Source organism: Schistocerca nitens, chromosome 5 (genome assembly GCF_023898315.1).
Source record: "Schistocerca nitens isolate TAMUIC-IGC-003100 chromosome 5, iqSchNite1.1, whole genome shotgun sequence".
Taxonomy (NCBI): domain Eukaryota; kingdom Metazoa; phylum Arthropoda; class Insecta; order Orthoptera; family Acrididae; genus Schistocerca; species Schistocerca nitens.
The window spans coordinates 710,191,210-710,211,552 of NC_064618.1; the positions used below are offsets into that span (position 1 = coordinate 710,191,210).

Below are 20,343 nucleotides of genomic sequence, written 5' to 3' on the forward strand. Positions count from 1 at the left end.
AAAGACGCTTGGATCTACCACTGACACACCACTCGTAGTCAAGTGAACAAGTAATGACAGGTCCTGTACTTTCTGCAGGGAGACAGGATCCACAGGAGAGGATAGTACTTGAGGTACCTCTGGTACAGAGAACAAAGGTACATGACTCTCGGGAGTTCTCCCAGCACACCGATTTGCACCAGCTGCCAATCTTTGACAGTATCCAGGCGGATTTCCAGCTGCTTACGAATGTCAACCAACTCATCCCCTGTTTGAGAACAGCATTCACAGTGGGGCTGCGTTTTAGCTAGTGCAATCTATTACAGGGCAGTTGAACTAATAACTTTAAGCCCGCTGATTATGTTTTTGTCTGTTGAGATAAGAGGTTGCTAATTCCCTAGAACAACTGGATCGAATACACAAAAAGAGATTTCTATTAAGGCAACACAAAAACCTGTGGTTAAAATTATTACTTTCCTAAAACGTTTTGAGGTTAATTATAGTTGTTAACAAACACAAAAATTGAGTTAATTTACGATTAATGCAATTAATATATAGGGCTCTCCTCTTTGTGCTTATAACATTTTTCAAGCCAGTGGGTGATATCCACAAAATATGGTTCAGTATGTCACAGCATGAAAATAACCATAATAAGCAGATTTAATGGTTTCTATATCTCTATAAGAGCAAACAATGTGTAAAGCATAATCTGCAGAATTTAGTGTTTTTGCACAGATCCAGGACATGGTTTGGCTTGCTATCAATTGGTAAGTCCAAGTATTTGGAACTGTCCACCCTAGCTATCTGTTGGTCATCTAATTTTGCTCCTATTTCATCTTTAGACATTGTATGAAACTGAATGTAGCTTGTTTTACTGCAAGTAACAGAAAGACCATTTACATTAAACCAGTTCACAGTATCACTAAAAAACCTTTTAGCTGCCATCTCGAGTTTTTGTAATGAATTATCAATAACTAGTGTAATGCCATCAGCAAAGATGGCAAATTTACAATTATTGTACAAAGCGGTAGATCATAAATAAAAATAAAAGAAAGTGAGAGGCCCAGAACTGAACCCCGAGGCACTCCACATGTGATGGTACCACGTTCTGATGATGTTGAGGCACCTTCACAACTAGCCACTATAACTTAAGCTTTTGGCCAAAACTTTCAACAGAAAAGAAAAACACACATGCATTCACACAAGCAAGCTAATCTCTTTTTTGCTGAATGCTTTGACCAAAAGCTTAAGGTGTAACAGTCTTTTTGTTGTGCCTGTCTACAACTCAATGAGTCACCTTCATGGTGAGTAGCAATCTTTTCTCTCTGCAATTGTTAAAGAATACACTAATTACTTGAGAGAAGGTGAACTTCTTAGACAAGACCATTTGTAAACAACCTTTATTGTAGATTACGATTTTGGTAAGCATGGTTACCAAGTTCAGATCTTGATAAAAGGTAATTATATGTATACTATACCAGCTGTACAAGTACTCTTACTAAACCATTGCCGGGTATGTCGTGGAAAAGATTAACAATGCATTAGCAAGTCAAGGTTAAAATCACAATATACAACACCAAATGCTTGTGTCCCATACTACACATTACTAAGTACTTCATTGCAGCCAGGGCACAGCTAAACCTGGCTGCAATGAAGAACACAGCACCATGTGGTATGGGACACTAGCATTTGGCGAATTATGGTGATTTTAATCAGAGTTGCCCATAAATTGTGCATCTCACCCATCACACCACTGGCAATGGTTTAGAAAGAGTACTTGTACAGTTGGTATAGGATACATTTAATAATCTTTTGTCGAGGTCAGAAGATGGTAACCGCACTTACTGAAACCAGTAACCGGCCATAAAGGTGGTGTGTAAGCAATCTTGGCTAGGAAGATCACCTTCTCTTGAATAATTATAACTGACTGCCCCTTGGTACTCAAAATAAGTAAACTATACATTAATTAGGGCAAGCAAGATTGTTTAAGAGGCTCACATTCAGAAACAGACAGGTTAAAATTTCTACTCAGGTTTTCAGGATACAAATTGTCTATTGCTTCCATAAATTATTTAAAGTGATTGGCAGGATGGTCCATTCAAATAGACCGCAACTGCTTTCCTTCCCAATCCTACTCCCATCTAAAATAGTACTTCATCTCTAATGAGCTTACGAAATTAAACACCGGTCTTCCTTTTTTTATTCAAGTAACTATGTTTTGCATTCCCCCCCCCCCCCCCCCTACAGGTTATTACTCACAGTATTAACAAGCAGTGAAACGCATGTCACATTTTAATCCAGTAAAAGGAGGAAAAATTATTTACTGGGCAGTAGCAGACAGTCTAGAACAGAAAATTATATGGATGTTGCAAATTTTTTTTAAATATTCAGGAATGAAGTGCAATCGACACCTGGATTCAGTATTAAAGCAGACACAGCAGCGAAGGGCAATACTGAAGCTCTACTGAAATCAAAGGTGTTGAGTTCATTACAAACATCTCAACTTCCAAAGAGCTTTGGAAAGCAGTAGGAAATTCAAGTGCACTAAAAAGGCAGCAATATATGTTAGTTGAGGATGATTCACTTAGAAAGACAAACCATGTGCTAACTTATTTGACAGCACCTGTAAAACTCTAAGAGCACTAGGAAGATAAATCCAGGTTGTTGATGTCAATGTGACATAATTTCCTAGGTTACCACCATCATGAACCAAATATCATTGACCAGTAACGAGTTTTCAGTCATTGCTGAGTTTTAGTACGCAACACTGTGTTTAATGCATCTTAAGTCAATAAACGATTTCAAACTGTTTACACAACCACCTCAGTGTGACTCAAGAGTTCTGCTTCTGCAGGTATAAACACAATGGTGCTATTTAAAATTATCAGAGACTGGCCAGCTGACATAATTTAATATTTGTCAATTTTATAACGCCTATAGTCACACTACCAAGAGTATTCATTATTCTTCCACTGGATTCCTTTTCCTTTCTGCCACCATTCACCCCCTATGCCAGTCTGCAGCAAATTGTCATGGATTTCGCCTCATCTTTTGTCTACCTAGTGGTGTTCTGTGGGCAGTTCAAATCCACAAATTTCAATGGCCATCAAATGACCAGCCCACATGAGCTGTTTGGTCCTCATCAGACCTACAATATATAAAGTTGTAGATTTCATCCAACCCACAATTATGCCATACTTACCTTTCCCCAGTGATCTTACCTTGTACCAAATCACAGAGCTTAATAGTATTCTCTTTTCCTGGACACTTCAAGTTTCACAGCCATACAGGTTGGATAAATGTTTTGTACAGTGGGAGTTTAAAATCTAGTCTTCTTAGAGGTCATAGATACTGTGCTACCAATATTGGTTGTATGCCCACCAATAATCAGACAACCTTGCATTTATTTATTTGCTGCTGTGTGTAAAGAATATTTGCTGTGCACCATTTCATTGGCTCTTTTTGATGGTTTCACATTAAATACATTTTCATCATTTGACCACCTCATGGCAATTGCAAAGGGCAGAGCACTTGAGGGGAGGAGGGGGTGGGGGGAGATATTCATGCACTACTCTGCATAGAATAGTGGAGACCACATTGATGCAGCAATGGAAAAATCTTTAATGGAGTGTAAATAAAAAGAGTGAAGAAACAACCACTATCAAACGTGTTCTGCTGTGGAAAATAATTATTGCAGCTCAGCTATCTGAATTTTCTGCATAATAGGCACATACATATACTATCTCACTTGTCCTCCCTTCTATCCACATTCCTATTCAACAGCCTTTAACTAGTATATCTTTCCCTTTACTAGTCAGAATGATTTTTTTTTTTTTTCCTAACCTTTTCTTGAAGCAACTGACCACCATTGTCAGTTGACCTTTCACTTCCTAGAAATTATACATAAGCAGTTTCCATAAAATTTTTGCTCTTACAATGTAGCATTACTTCACTGTCATCTTACCTTCACAGATTTAAGTATTTAAAATAGCAATTAGCACTTCCGTGTGTGTAGTGAAATTAGTGAAGGTTGTTTATGATTTAGTCTAGTGGCACTGTCACATTATGTGCTGAGGTGCTTATAGAAAACATGAACTGGATAAGGTGGTTGTTACCAATGGCGGTGACCGCACAGAATAGGTAAAGCTATGGTCCACATATAATGTAAGTACAACAATCTTACAAACACTTTTGCTATGTCATTTTTTGAAGCAGTGCAATTTACAGATAAGAACTGAACGACAGGTTTTCTATTCTATGTCTTAGACTCAAGACAGAAAAGTTTATCACTACTGGTTTCGATTCTGAACTAGTCATTAAATGATTTAATTATGTTAAATAGTAACTTTTTCAGATGTACAATGTAACAACCCAGGAGAGGTATTCACAATGTGAACTGGGCCTATTCAGATCAACTTGACACTTTACTATGCAACACATTCCAGTTAGGCAACAACTCCCTAATAAGTTGAAACCAGTAATGATTCTGTGTGTGTGTGTGACCTGAGGCAGCCACATATATAAGAAAATTTGTTTCATTGACTTTCCTTATTGCAGTATAACAACAAGTTTATACTAGTTTGTCTTTATTATCCCAGTTTTTGGAAACAATTTCCATGTCATCGAGATAAACATTATCACTAAGAAATTCTGTTCACCATGAAGATCAATACTGCCAACTTGCTTTTTGCCGTAAAACAATACTGAGTGAAATGTCTTTGACATATGGCTACACTGAATGATTGATAACTAACAAAATTTTAACCATCTACAGTTGTCTAACTGAACAACTATGAATGCTTTTAAGATACTTCTTTCGTGAACCAGAAGAATTCTAGTAAAATGTTTCATAGTGCAGAAGCTGTCCATACTTGCTCCTGAACAAATTCAAAGGTTTTTAATTACTTTGGGAGACTACCAACAACATGGAAACTAGTTCTGAAAAATAAATTACAAAATTTTATTTAACAAATAAAAAAACACTTTCACACAATCATGTCACATAACAAAAACAAACAATTTATAAATAATTATGTACACTGCAACTCATTCACACTTCAGTCTTCAAAATGGAAATTCTCTACTAAACTGTCCATTGAATAACTTCTTTGGTAGCAGGTTTTGTGGAACTGCTGAAACTGTAAATGGCAGTCTGCTTCCTTGCCCACTATGTGGGCAGATATTTAAGTGACTTTACAGTTCATCCTTTTCTGTCTCTGCATCAGGTGGTGGTGCCCCTGCTCCTTGGTACAGCTTTGAGATTATTGGTTGAACAATGTCTTCGAGCTTCTTCTTTTGCTGCTTGAATTCTTCTGTTTCAGCATCTTGATTATCTTCCAACCATTTCACTGCTTCATCAACTGCTTCTTCTATTGTTGTCTTGTCACTGTCACTTAGCTGAAATTCGAGACAACACTATAGTTTAACTCTTACACATGAACTTGGGACAATATTTAGCGCAAATAATTTTCATTTTACTAGTGAATATCTTGTGGATAAGATGAAATATTCTGCAACAACTGCAAATTAAACTGCAAGATGATTAACATTAATGCTATATTGTGAGTAGCAAATTTCCTTTTCATAATATTATTACATTCCATCCTGGATTTTTCATTATTTAATTCTTACTTGTAAGATAAACATCAATGAGGTTGAAAAATGTTTCTGTAAATAGTAAATAGATAATTAGTAATTTGGCATTACCTTTGCTCCCAGTTTCTCCTTGTCATTAATCTGATTTTTCAGAGAATATGCATATGACTCCAGTTCATTTCTAGCTTCAACATGTTCTTTAAGCTTTTTGTCCTCATCTGCAAAAATTTCTGCATCTTTAATCATACGCTCAATGTCTTCTGGGCTCAACCTACTTTGGTCATTTGTTATGACGATCTTTTCCCTGTTGCCTGTTCCTTTGTCTTCAGCTGAAACCTGAATGGAAAGTTTTTTTAGATATTGCATTTGCACAGTTAAAAAAGTATATATATAAACCAGCATTTATATGAATTGGAGAACATACCTGCAGAATACCATTTGCATCAATCTCAAAAGTAACTTCTATTTGTGGAACACCCCTTGGAGCAGATGGGATACCTGTTAAATCAAATCTTCCAAGCAAGTGATTATCTTTAGTCATGGGCCTTTCCCCTTCATACACCTGAAAGTATTGAGAAAAGGCGTCAGCTCAAAATGTGAACATAAAACATTTTTTTCCAGCAGATAAAAGTTCTGAACAGTTCCTGACAGTAATGTCATCACATGCAGAATAGCACTTACTTGTATTGTCACAGTATGCTGGTTGTCAGCAGCTGTAGAAAATATCTGAGATTTCTTTGTGGGGATAACAGTGTTCCTTGGAATCAATTTTGTCATTACTCCACCAACAGTTTCAATTCCCAATGTAAGGGGATTTACATCCAGGAGAACAATTGCATCTGTATCCTGTTCTCCTGATAGCACACCTGCTTGTACAGCAGCACCATATGCAACAGCTTCATCAGGGTTTATGCCACGAGATGGTTCTTTGCCAGAAAAGAATTCTTTTACAAGCTGCTGCACCTTTGGTATTCTTGTGCTACCTCCAACAAGCACTATTTCATGAACTTCTTTCTTAGTCATACCAGCATCCTCTAGCACCTTCTGCACAGGCTTCATGGTTGACCGGAATAAGTCCTGTTTCAAAAGGGGAAAAAAATTATCTGTTAACTCTGTGAAAAAACATTTAAGAATGGATATTGACACACTCAAACACTTAGCATTTTACATACCATGTTCAGTTCCTCAAATTTTGCCCTTGTCAAAGTCTCAGAGAAATCTTCACCCTCAAAGAAGCTTTCTATTTCAATTCTAACTTGGTGACTGGATGACAGTGCTCTCTTTGCTTTCTCTACTTCACGACGTAGCTTCTGAACAGCTCTATTATCCTTGCGAATGTCTTTGCCTTTCTTCTTCTTGTACAATTTGATGAAGTGATCCATAACCCGCTGATCAAAGTCTTCACCACCCAAATGAGTATCACCATTAGTTGCAACAACCTGTTAAAATAAATATTCCTTTTCCACTAGATGTCACATTTGCAATACAATTATTCATGTAGAGTGATCAAAACCACTTGACTGTGCGGCAACGAATTCCATGTACTTTTTAAACTTACCTCAAAAACACCATTGTCTATTGTGAGGAGTGATACATCAAAGGTTCCACCACCAAGATCGAATACCAACACATTTTTCTCTCCTTCTTTCTTGTCCAACCCATAGGCAATAGCAGCTGCAGTTGGTTCATTTATTATCCTCATTACAACAAGACCTGCTATTGTACCAGCATCCTTTGTTGCTTGCCTCTGTGCATCATTGAAATAGGCAGGCACAGTGACTACAGCATGCGTCACCTAATTTGCAAGAAAACCGCAATTAAGTTTTCCACGAAATAATTTGTTAATCTACTTAGAAAGAAGAAACCACGACAATGTGAGAAAATTAATTTGTATTCTCAAGAAAGTACTTACTTTTTTACCTAAATATGCTTCAGCAGTTTCTTTCATTTTTCCTAGAACCATTGCCGAAATTTCTTCTGGGGCGAATTCTTTTTCGCCCTGCGATGTAGCAACCTGAATATAAGGCTTACTGTTCTTTTCCTTCACCTAGATATTGCAAAAACCAAAATGAGAGCAGTTTTTTTAAATTACAAGAAAAAAATTACTAAGTTCAATCCATTGGTTCATTGTACTTACGCGAAACGGGAAAAACTTTATATCATGCTGCACAGCTGGATCTGACCAATCTCGGCCGATTAATCTCTTCGCATCGAACACCGTATTTTCTGGATTTGTTGTCAGCTGATTCTTGGCAGCATCCCCTATTAACCTCTCTCCGTCCGGTGTAAAAGCAACATACGATGGTGTTATTCTGTTCCCTTGGTCATTCGCAATAATTTCAACTCTTCCATTTTTATAAACTCCAACACTGCAAAGATTCGAACGCTGATAAGTGTTTATACCAGTCCGTCCACATAAATCTTAATATTACCGAATACTGACTAGGGATATAGAAAGTCTGTAATAGTAAACTAATACTTTTTAGAGCTAATTAAAGCGTAGTGTCACTAGTACAGGCGAATAACGAATACAACAGTTACATTTACAAGTATACTTTGGACATCTCTGAGAACTTTTAACGAATACTATTAACAAATGGGCATTGGAAACACTATCGGCTTACTTACCAAGAATAGGTTGTACCCAAATCTATACCAATGACTGTGCCTACATTTTTTTCTTCTTTAGAACAGAAACATGCATTCACTAAGAATGCAAAACACAGGAGCTGAACTACCCTCATCGTGGGTTTAGACCTAAAACATGAGACACTGCGATCAGAACACTAATATTCGAGCCACCCATACAATTACGAAAAAAAAAATCTCACAATGCTCCCAGTCAACTTAACAACGAAACAACAGTAAGAGACATTTCAAGGAAACATCACCTACCACACGCAATAACAATTAATCGCTTGTCGCACTCAGAAGTTTTTCGCTAAGGCGCACCGGTAAAGAATCACCACAACACTTCACACACGATCTCACAACGAACAACTCAACGCAGCTGTAGCGTTCGGTAGCAGGATATATAGCGAAATCCCCACGTCATAGGCAGAGGCAGAAGCCAAATGCTTACGCCTCGAAACCTGATTGGCCAGGGAACACAACTGGCCTTCTTTCATTGGCCCACGTTGATAGTGGTTGAATGTTCTGGGCACTTGGAGAAGGAGATTGCTGACGAAAGTTAGTTGCAAACTTTTTGAATGAAAGGCGTTGGTTATTGAACTTCGTTGCATCATACTAGGACTGACACACACACACACACACACACACACACACACAAAAGCGCGAATAGGTTTACGAAATCTTTAAACAAAATACAATAACTGCACAATCAAACCCGAACCATACCGGTACCTGCTGAAATGGGGCAAAAGATATTCGCGAGTTACATCAAATTCCTCGTGTTACCAGATACCTGGGTGTTTGTAACTGCATAATGATCTCTTTCGTAATTATTCAAAGGATACTATTTGTATATCAGCCCGATAATTAGAAATATTCTTTTTACGTGAAACCTACTGCTCACTCTAATAATTATGAATGAGGTTCCGATTGTCATCGGCTATCTTTACTGCATGTACGATCATATGATTTTCATAATTTCGTGTGAAGCGAGTGCATCAACAACCAATTCGCTTATCTGCAACATAGCAAGAAATGACGCCAAGACCACAAATATTTTCGTAGTTTTTTTCAGTATAGGAACAACAAATAAACATTTTGTGTTAAAGCATAATAAATGGCTGACGTAGGCGCTGTATTGCTGAATTGTTATTTCATTTTTGTCACAAATATTCATACAAATGTAAAATATTCAGGATGTTACTAAACAAACAAATTGTTACCGATTTCAGTAGGATAGCTAACGTATTTAGTAATCACCTACTAGATGTAAATCAGAAGATTGGCATGGGCGGTTAAAGGGATAAAATGTATGCAAGATGATTAGCCGATGCGATATGTGCCCATCCAAATCACAGTTACTTCATGGTCTGTCAAAGAAATAATTAACTTCATGGAAAGCAAAAACCCGCAGGATTTAAAATATCTCCAATAGATTAATAAAATCTAGTGCTTCAAGTATGTGGAATGTATTCCATCAAAAGTGTAATACACCACTTTCATTATGTGCTTTCACCAGGCCCATTTACCTTAAAGGTAATATGGCAGGTATTAATTACTTAGGAGACTCACTGCTTATCTCCTTCCTGAAGTTAATGGAAAAGTTTATGTATGCAAGAATCTGCTGTACACTTCACAGTGGTCTGCAGATTATGGATGTAGATATAGAGGAACCATAAAACACATAATCTAATAAGATAGGGTACAAAGCCTATCTCAGCCTGGATTTCAAAAGAGGCTTTCCACAGAGTATGCAGTGTTTCAATTAACAAATCACATAAAAATTTTCAGTGTGACAAAGTACTGCCAACTTGTATTTTTTGTGACTTTCAAAAGCATTTGATAAGCCTATTCAGTTCTCAGTATTTTCCCAGATAGCTAAAATAGTTTATAAGAGATCTACATTCATACTCTGCAAACCACTGTGAAGCGTGTGGCAGAGGATATACCTACTGTACCAGTTATTAATGCCTTTCCCATTCCATTCATGTATGGAGCACAGGAAGAATGACTGCATAAGTGCCTCTTTGCATTTTGCAATTAGTCAAATCTTGTCTTTGCAATGCTTGATAGTTGACATATTCCATCTGTGACTCATTGTTATTATAGTCATATGACACCCTTTTTTTTTTCATTTTGTGAATTGCACAAAATTACATTTCTGAACATTTAAAGCAAGTTACCAGCCTTTAGTACCACTTTGAAATTTTACTAAGAACTGACTGAATATATGTGCAGCTTATTTCATACAATAGTACTTCATTATAGATAACAGCATCATCTACAAAAAGTCTGAGGTTACTATTATTATTGCCCACAAGGTCATTAATACACAACATGAACAGCACGAGTTTTAACACAGATCTCTGGGGCACATCTGAAGTTACTTCTACAGCTGTTCATGACTCTCCATCCAAGAGAACTTGTGTTCTCCCTACCAAAAAATCTTCAATCCAAACAAATTTTGCTTGATACACCATACAGTTGTACTTTTGATACCTAATAATTGTAGATGTGCTACTCAATCAAATGCTTTCAGGAATTTGATAAATATTGTATCTACTTTGCTGCCTTGATCCATAGCTTTCAGTGCACATGTGAGAAAAGTGAGAGTTGAACTTCACATGAGAGATGATTTCGGACTCCACAAACAAGCTATCTTTTCGGACTCCATACTGGTTGACATGGATTGCATTCTGGTCCTGTTTGAGATACTTCATCAAATTAGAGCTCATAATATGTTATAGGTTTCTAAATCAAATGTCAAAAGATTTTGGAAGGTAGTTTTGTTGATCATTTCTTGTAGACAGGTGTGATCTCTTGACCTGTGCTTTCTTCCAAATAATGGGCATGATATTTTGTTCAAGGGATCTATAGTAGATTACAGCAAGAAGAGGGGCTAACTCAACCGAAAAACCACTATATATAATCTGATAGGGATTCCATTGGACCCAGAGGCTTTGTTCAGTTTTAATGATTTCAGCTGTTTCTCAATGCTGCTGACACTAATATTTATTTCATTCATGTTTTCATTGCTACAAGAATTAAACTGGGTCAATACACCCAGGTTTTTATTTGTAAAGTGGCATTTGAAAACAGAGTTAAGCATTTCTGCCTTGGATTTTCTGCACTCAATTTTAGTTCCTGTGTCATCCCTGAGTGACTGGACACTAACTATGGTACCACTAGCAGCCTTTACATATGACCATATCTTTCTGACAATGGGTTTTCATCTTAGCTAACTAAATTTGTCCATTGAGTGTGGTAATTAAATATTAAGGAAGTGTACCAAATGAAGCATCACCTTCATATTGATTAATAATCACTACAAGTGTTCCACAGGCTTCAATATTGTGTGCTATCATATATCCAAGAAGCAGAAATAATTCTCTTTCCTGACATTGTAAATATTGTAATAAAAGCTCATGGGGAAACTTTAGCTTTTGAAAATGTAAATAATATTTTCTTGGAACTTAGTAGTTGCTTATCTGCAAAAGGGCTGTCACTTAACTGATAAAACACAATTCATCCTTGAAAGTGAATTAATAAATATAACAGAATATTCTACATCTGCAGTCATTTGTAGTGTTAACAACCTCATTTAGAAGTCACATGGTACAGTTCTTAAATATTTATGAACTGAAATTTTTGCATTACAGATAACAAGAGACTTTGAAGATGAAAATGTTGAAAAGTAGTTGTTCTTTTCCCATTAACATTAATTAATGTTTTGTGTCATCATGTTCTGAAGTAACTCTTTAACTGAGGAAGAAAGATTTTGTTGCAAAGAAATGTATAATAAGGCTAATGTGCTTTGTTCTCTCTAGATTCTGTTGTAGGCAGCTCTTGAAATAATTAGGCATACTGACAACCTCACAGCACATTTATTCCAGAATGAAGCTTACTGTCAATAGTTAGGCATAATTCTGAAACAACAGTAACATTCATAAATATAATATCAGAAGGAAAAATGATTTACACTATCCTCTACTTAACTTTATTGCAGCGCAGGCAAGGGTACAGTTTTTAGCCATAAAAAAAATCTTTGATCACTTGGCCAGTGATGTAGAGATTTCAATGATAGTAAAACTAACTTTGAACACAAACTGAAATCGTGTCCTCTTTCAATTATATGGCAGAGTGGTTTTTACCTTGCTTCGTGTATCAGGATTATTTCCCATTTTGTTTGCATTTGGTGTATGGGAAGAATGACTGTTTAAATGCCTTTGTGCATTCTGTAATTAGTCTTATCTTTCCTTGTGGTCATTACACTACTGATATGTAAGAAGCTGTTTTATATTGGTTCAAATGGCTCTGAGCACTATGGGACTCAACTGCTGTGGTCATCAGTCCCCTAGAACTTGTTGTTGTTGTTGTTGTTGTTGTGGTCTTCAGTCCTGAGACTGGTTTGATGCAGCTCTCCATGCTACTCTATCCTGTGCAAGCTTCTTCATCTCCCAGTACCTACTGCAACCTACATCCTCCTGAATCTGCTTAGTGTATTGATCTCTTGGTCTCCCTCTACGATTTTTACCCTCCACGCTGCCCTCCAATGCTAAATTTGTGATCCCTTGATGCCTCAAAACATGTCCTACCAACCGATCCCTTCTTCTAGTCAAGTTGTGCCACAAACTTCTCTTCTCCCCAATCCTATTCAATACCTCCTCATTAGTTACGTGATCTACCCACCTTATCTTCAGCATTCTTCTGTAGCACCACATTTCGAAAGCTTCTATTCTCTTCTTGTCCAAACTGGTTATCGTCCATGTTTCACTTCCATACATGGCTACACTCCATACAAATACTTTCAGAAATGACTTCCTGACACTTAAATCTATACTCGATGTTAACAAATTTCTCTTCTTGAGAAACGCTTTCCTTGCCATTGCCAGTCTACATTTTATATCCTCTCTACTTCGACCCTCATCAGCTATTTTACTCCCTAAATAGCAAAACACCTTTACTACTTTAAGTGTCTCATTTCCTAATCTAATCCCCTCAGCATCACCCAATTTAATTTGACTACATTCCATTATCCTCGTTTTGCTTTTGTTGATGTTCATCTAATATCCTCCTTTCAAGACACTGTCCATTCCGTTCAACTGCCCTTCCAAGTCCTTTGCTGTCTCTGACAGAATTACAATGTCATCGGCGAAGCTCAAAGTTTTTACTTCTTCTCCATGAATTTTAATACCTACTCCGAATTTTTCTTTTGTTTCCTTTACTGCTTGCTCAATATACAGATTGAATAACATCGGGGAGAGGCTACAACCCTGTCTCACTCCTTTACCAACCACTGCTTCCCTTTCATGCCCCTCGACTCTTATAACTGCCATCTGGTTTCTGTACAAATTGAAAATTGCCTTTCGCTCCCGGTATTTTACCCCTGCCACCTTCAGAATTTGAAAGAGAGTATTCCAGTTAACGTTGTCAAAATCTTTCTCTAAGTCTACAAATGCTAGAAACGTAGGTTTGCCTTTTCTTAATCTTTCTTCTAAGATAAGTCGTAAGGTTAGTATTGCCTCACGTGTTCCAACATTTCTACGGAATCCAAACTGATCTTCCCCGAGGTCCGCTTCTACCAGTTTTTCCATTCGTCTGTAAAGAATTCGCGTTAGTATTTTGCAGCTGTGACTTATTAAACTGATAGTTCGGTAATTTTCACATGTGTCAACACCTGCTTTCTTTGGGATTGGAATTATTATATTCTTCTTGAAGTCTGTGGGTATTTCGCCTGTCTCATACATCTTGCTCACCAGATGGTAGAGTTTTGTCATGACTGGCTCTCCCAATGCCATCAGTAGTTCTAATGGAATGTTGTCTACTCCCGGGGCCTTGTTTTGACTCAAGTCTTTCAGTACTCTGTCAAACTCTTCACGCAGTATCTTATGTCCCATTTCATCTTCATCTACATCCTCTTCCATTTCCATAATATCGTCCTCAAGTACATCGCCCTTGTATAAACCCTCTATATACTCCTTCCACCTTTCTGCCTTCCCTTCTTTGCTTAGAACTGGGTTGCCGTCTGAGCTCTTGATATTCATACAAGTGGTTCTCTTCTCTCCAAAGGTCTCTTTAATTTTCCTGTAGGTAGTATCTATCTTAACCCTAGTGAGACAAGCCTCTACATCCTTACATTTGTCCTCTAGCCATCCCTGCTTAGCCATTTTGCACTTTCTGTCGATCTCATTTTTGAGACGTTTGTATTCCTTTTTGCCCGCTTCATTTACTGCATTTTTATATTTTCTCCTTTCATCAATTAAATTCAATATTTCTTCTGTTACCCAAGGATTTCTATTAGCCCTCGTCTTTTTACCTACATGATCCTCTGCTGCCTTCACTACTTCATCCCTCAAAGCTACCCATTCTTCTTCTACTGTATTTCTTTCCCCCATTCCTGTCAATTGTTCGCTTATGCTCTCCCTGAAACTCTCTACAACCTCTGGTTCTTTCAGTTTATCCAGGTCCCATCTCCTTAAATTCCCACCTTTTTGCAATTTCTTCAGTTTCAATCTGCAGTTCATAACCAATAGATTGTGGTCAGAATCCACATCTGCCCCTGGAAATGTCTTACAATTTAAAACCTGGTTCCTAAATCTCTGTCTTACCATTATATAATCTATCTGATACCTTTTAGTATCTCCAGGATTCTTCCAGGTATACAACCTTCTTTTATGATTCTTGAACCAAGTGTTAGCTATGATTAAGTTATGCTCTGTGCAAAATTCTACCAGACGGCTTCCTCTTTCATTTCTTTCCCCCAATCCATATTCACCTACTATGTTTCCTTCTCTCCCCTTTCCTACTGAAGAATTCCAGTCACCCATGACTATTAAATTTTTGTCTCCCTTCACTACCTGAATAATTTCTTTTATCTCGTCATACATTTCATCAATTTCTTCATCATCTGCAGAGCTAGTTGGCATATAAACTTGTACTACTGTAGTAGGCATGGGCTTTGTGTCTATCTTGGCCACAATAAAGCGTTCACTATGCTATTTGTAGTAGCTAACCTGCACTCCTATTTTTTTATTCATTATTAAACCTACTCCTGCATTACCCCTAATTGATTTTGTATTTATAACCCTGTAATCACCTGACCAAAAGTCTTGTTCCTCCTGCCACCGAACTTCACTGATTCCCACTATATCTAACTTTAACCTATCCATTTCCCTTTTTAAATTTTCTAACCTACCTGCCCGATTAAGGGATCTGACATTCCACGCTCCGATCCGTAGAATGCCAGTTTTCTTTCTCCTGATAACGACGTCCTCTTGAGTAGTCCCCGCCCGGATATCCGAATGGGGGACTATTTTACCTCCGGAATATTTTACCAAAGAGGACGCCATCATCATTTAATCATACAGTAAAGCTGCATGTCCTCAGGAAAAATTACGGCTGTAGTTTCCCCTTGCTTTCAGCCGTTCGCAGTACCAGCACAGCAAGGCCGTTTTGGTTAATGTTACAAGGCCAGATCAGTCAAGCATCCAGACTGTTGCCCCTGAAACTACTGAAAAGGCTGCTGCCCCTCTTCAGGAACCACATGTTTGTCTGGCCTCTCAACAGATACCCCTCCATTGTGGTTGCACCCACGGTACGGCCATCTGTATCGCTGAGGCACGCAAGCCTCCCCACCAACGGCAAGGTCCATGGTTCATGGGGGAAGCCCTAGAACTTAGAACTACTTAAACCTAACTAACCTAAGGACTTCACACACATCCATGCCCGAGGCAGGATTCGAACCTGCGACCGTAGCAGTCGCACGGTTCCGGACTGCGCGCCTAGAACCGCAAGACCACCGCGGCCGGCTGTTTTATATTCCTAGATTTCTCACTTAATACTGGTTCGACCGAAGCGTCCAATCCCACCCGTCGGCTTTGACCCGTGACGTAAGGCTGTTGTCGTGTATGACGTCACGACGGCGTGGAATTTAGTTTGTGAGAGTGGCGTGTTTGTAGGTGTCGTTTTGATGCGATCGGTGGTGCTCTCTGGTGGTGTGTTAGGTGATGCTTTTGGTTTAGTTTGCGAGTGTGGTGTCGCATGTGAATTTTGGTAAATTGTTTTTTTATGCCTTTGGTAGGTATGGATATGACTGACAGGGCCAACAGTTTTCGGTTGTCGGCTATGATGAGGGACAGTGCATTGTCTCTAATAAAATTTCTTCGACTATTCGGATTTTTGGATGAAGTCGTGAAGTGTTCAGTATGTCGTGAAGTAATGAGGCTTACTTAAAGTTCCAGCGTCTCGGACCATGGTTGGCTGTATGTGGAGATGTAAGGATAACAGGTCAAGGGAAGTGTTCGATCCTGATGTGTGGCTGTGAATGTTGGTATTGGTATCAGGAGATGTTTTTGAGCTATATAGGTCAAGGGAAGTGTTAGGTCCTAATTTATGCGATCAGGAGCTGCTGTTGAGCTATATAGGTCAAAGGAAGTGTCCGATTCCAGATGATATTGAGTTTAGTGGTATTTGGGGAGTTTTGTGATGTCGGTTTTTTTTGTCGTTTTGCCTGGTTTTGTATGGGGGTGGGTGTCTAAATTTGTTTGTATTTAGTTTGTCCCCACCCAAAAACCCCCTATTTCCTGCGCTTGTCCCGTTAATGTCATTAGGCTTTTTGTGGAACGTGTGTGTGTTCGTTTTTCGATGTATTTTTGTCCTCATAATGTGTACGTAACGACTTTATATGCACCATATTGGAATCGTGGTTTATGGTCGTTTCTGCCATATTTGTGACGTCATGGGTCAAAGCAGACAGGCGGGATCGGACGCTTCTGTAATTCCCAAAATTTTTAAGGGGGTTTTCATGGAATAGTTGACGTCTATGTGAAAACATCTGGCAGTTCAGTTTTTTCAGCCTTTCTGTGATGCCCACCAATGACACAAACAAGCCGGTGACCATTCTTGCTGCCCTTCACTGTGTATGTTCAGTATCCATTATTAGTGCTATCTGGTGTGGGTCTGTCACTCTTGAGCAATATTCTCCTTTGTAGACCCACTGATTATTAGTTGAATTGTGTCAGTTCGGGTCGGCACCTTATGTATGTTACGGCAGCAGCTGCCAACATGCTGTTATGACACGAGTAATAACATAGGATTTTCAGAGTCCTCATCCCTTCGAGGGGGGACTGCGAGATGGTGCCACCCTGGCACCCTCATCCACAGTGTGGGATGCCACATGCTACCCAGGAAAGTGATGTCCATGTCCTCCTGAGCACCACTGGCAGGTGCTCTCATTTTGGTCAGAAGCTCCCTGTTGGCTGAAACCAGATAATAGAGCTACAAGTGGCCCTGGCAGTGACAACTCCATTGCAGGCAAATGCCCAATGATGCGACACCATCTGTGGGGTGACACTGATGACAGAGCTGGATCCATGGGGCATCCGGGCCCCTGGGGGATGGGAGTAGGAACTGGCTGGGACAGCACCTGCGAAAAACACAGCCCCTGATGCTCATGTGGACAACTGTACAAGACAGTGGATGAAGGAGGGTGTGATGGGCAAGAGCGAGCTCAGCACAGGATGAGGGGCTAAAAACAGAGAAGATGCCCCCAGGTACGGAGGAAGGGAGGGGGCTGGGGAGGTGTGTACGGGCAGCAGCAGAGGTTGGTCCCCTACTGTAGGCGCAGTGAATTATAGTGGTGAGCCACCAGCTTGTCCTCAGTCTGCAGCGTGAAGAAGACTCACTGATTCCACTGGCCATGGATGAGCACCAAAATCCAGTACTTGCAGGGACCAAAGGCACAAAGCCTGGTGGGGACCCCAGTGCAAAGTGCAGTGGCAGACATGCCCTAGCAGGTGTTGGATAGGTAATTCCACTGTAGTGGAACAGCAGTATGGGAAGAATATACATATATATATATATTGCATCCAGAAAGAGCCCTGCGAAATCCCGGTGGAAGTGCTCCCAAGGCAGTGAATGTTCTGGCCACGACGAGTAATATTGCTGCAATGTATCCTGCCTGCTTGGCGCAGTCAGCAATTAACTCTTCAATCTCACTACTAAACCTTAACCAGTAGTATTGTTAGTTGTTGTTGATGCTGCCAGTGACCATGGTGCAACACAAAAATGATGTTCCACCTGAGGGACACTGGAATGACGGCTCTGCGTATTCTGTAGTCAACAAAATTACACCATCAATGAGAGTCACTCTGTGGTGAAGCACAAAATAATTATGGATGGGATTGGATGCTCAAGCCAGAGGCCATTCCAGCAACCCCCTCCAAATATACTGCCACACACGTTCAAGAAAAGGATCCAAGCATAGCAATGTAGGAGCTCATAATAGGGAACCCATCCATGGTTCACTGAGCTTCATCCTAAATATAAAATCAAAAGATTTCTTCTCAGTTGAAGCTGGGAGTAGGGATCCATAGGAAGCAGTGAGAGTATATCTGTGTTGGAGTGTTGAGCTGTTGGATGGAAGTGAATCTTGTAGTGATAATGACTGAAGAACAGTGCCCACCATTGAAGTCTATATGCCATCTTGTCTGACAGATGTGCCACAAGGCCAAAGAGGCAGACTACAGGTTTGTTCTCCATGACCATGTGAAACTTGACACCATATAGAAAACATGAAACTTCTTGACTGCATAAATAATAGTGAAGGCCTCCTTATCAATATGAGAATAATTCTTCTTTGCTGCATTGAGTGTCTTTGAGGTGAATGCAGTCAGCTGTTCTGAACTGTTGGGATTGTCATGGGTCAGTAATGGCCCCCAGAATATACTGAGATGCATTTGTAGTCACAAGAAGCTGTAAACCCAGCTTAAAGATGGCAGAATGAAAACTGTCTTCCAAACTCTTGAATTCTTGTGCACATGGTGGCATCCAAACAAACAGTGTGACTTTTCAATAACTGATTTAGAGGATGTGCCATGGTAGCTGTCTGTGGGATGAATTCTGCAGTAAAAAGCAACCTTGCCTAAAAACCTTAGTCCCGCCCCCTCCCATCAAACAGAAATTACGTGTCTGAGGTGTAATAAAGGACCGGAAGAAATGTGATTTATCCAGATTGCAATTGAGATCTGCATCCTGCAGGGACTGAAACAGAAGCCTAAGGTTCCATATATACTCCTTAGTTGTGGGACCCTTCACTACAATGTTGTCTAGCTGGTTTATACAACAAGGAAGACACTGTGTGAGTTACTCCAAAAATATTGAAAAATAGCCGGAGCACTTGTGATGCCAAAAACCAAACAGCTGTACCCACAGAGAACGTAGGGCATGTTGACTACAAGTAACTGCTGCAACTCCTCGTCCAGTGGTAGTTGTAATTATGCCTACGACAGATGAAGTTTTGAAAAATACTGTGACTCTGTCAATTTTGTCATCAGTTCTTCTGGATGCAGGATGGGGTATGTTGACAATAGACTGCTCATTAATCATCACTTTGAAACTCCGCAAAGACAGAGTGTGCCAGTTGGTTTCTTGATAATCACTAATGGTGTAGCCCATTCGCTAGGTGATATAGGTTCAATGACATCCAAAGCAGTTAGCCTGTTGAGCTGTTCTTTTACTTGGTCACAAAGTGCATGTGATACTGGCATGGCTCTGAAGAATCGAGGTTGTGCCATGGGCTTAAGAGTAATGTGCACTGTAAAATCTGTGTCTTTGCCTAATCCATGTGAAAAAATGTCCAAAAATTGCTTGCAAATTTGATCCAATTACTTGCATTGCAGCAGGTTAGAAACTACATTAACTGAATCTGCAACAGTGAACCCAGATGTTGTAGAAGCATCCAAACCAAACGAATTTTACATAAAAGTACTGTTCACCACAAGGAAAATTAATGGGCAGTCCACCACTTTGTATGCTGTCTCTGCTATAAACTTCCCAAGAATAGGGATTTGTTGTCTGTTATAACTGACAAGATGACACAAGGTAGGAGGCAACAAAGAGGAGCCGAGGTGCAAATACATGTTAGAATTAATGTGTGATGCCACCATGCTTGTGTCCACTTGTAGCTGTAAGGGTGTGCCGTTAATATGCACACTGATGGATAGCTTGTTAGAAATGCTCACAAGATTCATCTTGGGAATCAATAAACTGCTTCAGCTGTATTTAGTCCTTTATTACTACCAGTTTCATGGCACTAGATGCCACATCTTCAGGTGAACATGTAACTGAAATATTAGAATG

General features: G+C 39.3%; 1 protein-coding gene across 1 annotated transcript; it reads right to left on the minus strand.

The window, feature by feature from the left end:
* Positions 1-4,915: 4,915 nt before the first annotated feature.
* Positions 4,916-8,625, minus strand: LOC126259251 (endoplasmic reticulum chaperone BiP-like). Its single transcript, XM_049955877.1, has 10 exons — positions 8,470-8,625; positions 8,203-8,331; positions 7,712-7,943; positions 7,487-7,621; positions 7,133-7,369; positions 6,747-7,013; positions 6,256-6,651; positions 5,999-6,136; positions 5,686-5,910; positions 4,916-5,376 (listed from the first exon to the last, which is right to left on the minus strand). Exons 2-10 carry the CDS (start codon positions 8,316-8,318, stop codon positions 5,173-5,175), a joined length of 1,950 nt encoding a protein of 649 aa, XP_049811834.1. The 5' UTR covers positions 8,319-8,331; positions 8,470-8,625; the 3' UTR covers positions 4,916-5,172.
* Between the last annotated feature and the right edge of the window lie 11,718 nt (positions 8,626-20,343).